This window comes from Gadus macrocephalus, chromosome 4, assembly GCF_031168955.1.
Source record: "Gadus macrocephalus chromosome 4, ASM3116895v1".
Classification (NCBI taxonomy): Eukaryota; Metazoa; Chordata; class Actinopteri; order Gadiformes; family Gadidae; genus Gadus; species Gadus macrocephalus.
This window is the reverse complement of record NC_082385.1, coordinates 15895832-15900625: the sequence shown is the minus strand read 5'-3', so window position 1 is coordinate 15900625 and position 4794 is coordinate 15895832. Positions and strand designations below refer to the sequence as shown.

General features: G+C 45.2%; 1 protein-coding gene across 1 annotated transcript; it reads left to right on the top strand.

Moving 5' to 3' along the window:
* The first annotated feature begins 415 nt into the window (after positions 1 to 415).
* On the top strand, positions 416 to 4370 carry LOC132456204 (uncharacterized). Its single transcript, XM_060050506.1, has 2 exons — positions 416 to 545; positions 2559 to 4370. The coding sequence occupies exon 2, from the start codon at positions 2575 to 2577 to the stop codon at positions 3502 to 3504; it is 930 nt and encodes a 309-aa protein (XP_059906489.1). The 5' UTR covers positions 416 to 545; positions 2559 to 2574; the 3' UTR covers positions 3505 to 4370.
* Positions 4371 to 4794: the final 424 nt, after the last annotated feature.

Here is a 4794-nt window from a genome sequence, read left to right as displayed (position 1 = left end):
GTAGTTGAGTCGATGAGTTGGACCGGGCCCTCTTGCGGGGATCAGAACATGGAGACACCTGGCCCTCAATGTTTCATATCAAACCCTATCTTTCTTTTTCAATCATTTTCAATTTGTTATCATTATTTGGACAGACTGTGACATAGCATGTTGCCAATCATGGTTGATGTACAGCGATGATCATACAATAAAAGCATACTAATAACGAAAAGCTTGCATCCATCCCTTTCGATTTATTTTTAATGCTAAATGTGACGGTCTGAAACGGTCAGAGATTGATATACGGAAAAAATGATCTATGATGAGACTGTGATGTCGACATCCATCACATTACCATATAAGGCTTGTTTTAAGAGGTTCTGAGGTCCCTGGTCACCTTGACGACCGCATCAGTGCCTCATTCAACCGAGACGCTACGCGGACACACGCTTCACGAAGTGGTCTTTGCTAATTGTTGTTAATTATTCCTTAAGTTAATAATTATTTGTACTTCACTCTACTTGTTCGAGAGGAAAGAAAACATGGGTGGCTGTTGCTCCAGACAGGTAAAATAGAATCTTAATCATAACTCTTGAATGTTACACCTTGCTATCTCTCCTTCAGGTTGCGATGGAAACCTTAAATCAAATTATGAAACGCAAACAATATAATTATCGGCATTTATGTAATGGTCCCGATTAGTAACCCGATATTTACGGCCAACACTGAAGCCTTGTTTCAATAAATTATTTTCTTAAAGCACATTTTGCTGCCAACTTCTTATTTGTTGTTCTTTGAACCATGGGCTTTGAACATGAAGCGACCTGGACGTTCTGAAGGCTGCAGGCTGCATTGACCCTTTCTAAGTGACTTCAAACTTTTGAACGGTAGTGTGTGTGGCCTTCCCGACTTGATAATTTACCCTTGCTAAGCATATGACTGCTGTCAAGGAAAGTGGACTTTTTGCCTCTGATTCCGACTTTCGTACCAGTCCGCAAGTAGGCCGGTTACCCAGCGTATTCGGTTGCTAAGCGACGTCAACGTCTTTGGCGAACTATTTCTCTGCTGATCACCAATACTTGGCAAGTGGCCGTAGTATTGTTTTTTTACGTTTTTATATTCATGCGTTTTACAATCCAAATCTAAAGTTTTTCACAAGCCATGCCTATGTTTCTCTGGTAACGCCTGAGGGTTTGACTGATACCTGGAACAATCATTACCCTCCCGTAAGGTTCTTATGCAACGAAAACGTTGTTCACTCCTCCAGTAAATAGGACGGACCTTACGACTTGGTGACGGGAGGTATTCTAGTCCGCTCAGCTATGAGCCAGAGATCTAACGTTATGCATTATACATATTTATAATTCGAAATTCCCAGCCTTTATAACACAGATACTCTAGGGTATATAGCTTATAACTGCATTGTCTGATTACAGTTTCATTCATTTTTCACAATTTACCAGCTCGCTTTGAAGACCGCATCACCGCGCCATTCGTTTCAATGGGTATCGCGACGGTCTATACTTTCAACATAAATTGTACATATTTATAATTTGAAAATCGTCCCAGCCTTTATACCACAGTTACACAGTTACACAGGTCTATAGCACATGTACGGAGCCCCATGTGTCCCTGACTTACGGACACATGTGTACGGAGCCCCTCTGGTGACATCTGGGAAAAAAATATATCTCTGTTTGCCCGATTTAGTGATCTGTTTGCATGACTTGATAATCTGTGGCCACAATTTAATAAATTGCGGGAACGAGATAATTAATTTGTGGCCACAGTTTAATAATTTGTGGGAACAAGATAATTAATTTGTGGCCACAGTTTAATAATTCGTGGGAACGAGATAGGCCTACTTATGTTGTGTTTTATGATGTGGTTGTCTATATGTTGCAGCAGGGGTTAGACGCATGTCGTTCTATTTTAACCTCGGAATGAATTAGCCTACAATAACATTCTAAAGTCATTGTAATTCATTCCGAGGTTAAAATAGAACGATATCTCTTCTATCTTGTCCATAGCCGACATGCGTCTAACCCCTGCTGCGACAATAGACAACACAGCCACACTCGAATTATTAAACTGTGGCCACAAAATAATTATCTTGTTCCTTCAAATTATTAAACTGTGGCCACAAATTAACTATCTTGTTCCCACAAATTATTAAACTGTGGCCACAAATTAATTATCTCGTTCCCGCAATTTATTAAATTGTGGCCACAGATTATCAAGTCATGCAAACAGATCACTAAATCGGGCAAACAGAGATATATTTTTTTCCCAGATGTCACCAGAGGGGCTCCGTACACATGTGTCCGTAAATCAGGGATTAATGCACATCCTGCAGCAAATCAGAATCGAGTATTCCCCATGACCAATGGTATAAATATATATATATAATATATATATAAAGGTGTATACACCGTTCAAACGTTTGAACATATATGCATAACAACTGCTTGTGTTTTCTTATTTATTATTATTTTAATTAATCATGAAACATAATTATTTTACCCATCATCATTAAAATATTGTTATATTACAAATTATTCTCACCTTTCTACAAACAGCGTGCCATGGAGGAAGATGGAGGAGCCCCTGACCAGCGCCCGGCACCTCCTGTGGTTGTATCGCTGCCACAGAAGGAACCCTCTTTCTTCCACACTTTCCCATCTCTCTCTTCTTCTTATGTCTCCCCCACGACATCCCTCCCCTCTTCTCATGTCTCCCCCAAGACATCCGTCCCCTCTTCTCGATTTTCCCCCACTTCATCCCTCCCCTCTTCTTATTACACCCCCACTACATCCCTCTCTTCTTCTCCTGTCTCCCCCACTACATCCCTCCCCTCTTCTCCCGTCTCCCCCACTACATCTCTCCCTTCTTCTCCTGTCTCCCCCACTACATCTCTCCCTTCTTCTCCTGTCTCCCCCACTACATCTCTCCCTTCTTCTCCTGTCTCCCCCACTACATCTCTCCCCTCTTCTCGTCTCTCCCCCACTACATCCCTCCCCCCTTCTTATTTCACCCCCAATACATCCCTCCCCTCTTCTTGAGTCTTCCCCACTGATTCTCTCCCTTCTTCTCGTGTCTCCCCCACTACATATCTCCCCTCATCTTGTGGCTCCCCCACTACATCTCTCCCTTCTTCTCCTGTCTCCCCCACTACATCTCTCCCTTCTTCTCCTGTCTCCCCCACTACATATCTTCCTTCTTATTTTGTCTCCCCCACTACATGTCTCCCCCCTTCTCGTGTCTCCCCCACTGCATCTCTCCCTTCTTCTCCTGTCTCCCCCACTGCATCTCTCCCTTCTTCTCCTGTCTCCCCCACTACATCCCTGCCCTCTTCTCCTGTCTCCCCCACTACATCTCTCCCTTCTTCTCCTGTCTCCCCCACTACATCCCTGCCCTCTTCTCGTCTCTCCCCCAATACATCCCTCCCCCTTCTTATTTCCCCCACACACTACATCCCTCCCCTCTTCTCCTGTCTCCCCCAATACATCCCTCCCCTCTTCTTGAGTCTCCCCCACTAAATCTCTCCCTTCTTCTCGTGTCTCCCCCACTACATATCTTCCTTCTTATTTTGTCTCCCCCACTACATGTCTCCCCTCATCTTGTGTCTTCCCCACTACATCCCCCCCCTTCTCGTGTCTCCCCCACTACATCTCTCCCCTCTTCTCCCGTCTCCCCCACTACATCTCTCCCCTCTTCTCCTGTCTCCCCCACTGCATCCCTGCCCTCTTCTCCTGTCTCCCCCACTACATCCCTGCCCTCTTCTCCTGTCTCCCCCATTACATCTCTCCCCTCTACTCGTGTCTCCCCCACTACATCCCCCCCTTTTTCTGATCTCCCCGCCTCTCTCTTCTCGTCCCCATCTTCTCCTGTTTCCAGTGCCACATCCTTCCCTTTTCTATTCCCTGTTCCTGTTCTTCTGTCCCCTGTGTCTCCTTGTCCCTCCCCCCCCCACTCTCTCCCCCCAACAGGAATCCTTGGTCTTCCAGATGTCATCACCCCCAGCAGCAGTGATGTCTCCTCCCCACCAGGATGGTCATCGGATGTCAGTGAGCAAAGCAGATCAGGGAATTCAGAGGACACCCCCCTGCTTGATGAGGATGTATTGGGGAATAAAATGTAGGTAACAAGTAGCATTAAGTTCATCGCCGGTGCAATGATGCCAAAAATGACTAATCCATGTTTGTAACTTTGCAATTTGTATTCCTGCCTTTTTATTTGTCCTTTAAAACATCACTTCCCATCCTCACTTGTGACCTGACCAGTGGGCCTCCTGCCCAGATAACTTGTACTTTGAATAACACCTCCATTGAGTAGACTCCATGTCTCACAGACCAATTATAATGTTGTGGTGGTCTGTCTTTAGAGGTGTCCCGGCCTTGTCGATTCTCATCTATGCAGCGGTACGTCGGCAGGAGCCAACCTTTGTTGATTGCATCAAGGAGATCCATCAGCACAGGCTTGGACATCAGATAGATATCGATGAATGAATTACTTAATTTTGCTATTATGTGACGTTACTCATGGCTTTGTTTCCCTCTCTGTTCCCCTCGTCCCTGTGGGGTGCAGTCAGCCCCAGAGGGCCGAGAGTAGCCGGCCGCAGGCTTCCTCTGGTAGAAGCAAGAACCAGCAATGCAAGGAGGCCCTCGGGTAATATACAAGAAGAACATCTCTGAAGCTGCTTCTTGAGAGAATAAACATGAATACAAGCAGCCTCTGTTCGGGGCCGCTGATACCTTCACCCCCTTATAGTCCATAGTTTAGAGATTTACACTTTCTAGCACATTGGTTGTATCT

Coding starts and splice junctions, on each gene's coding strand:
- LOC132456204 (XM_060050506.1), top strand. CDS start 2,575: ATGGAGGAGCCCCTGACCAGCGCCCGGCACCTCCTGTGGTTGTATCGC.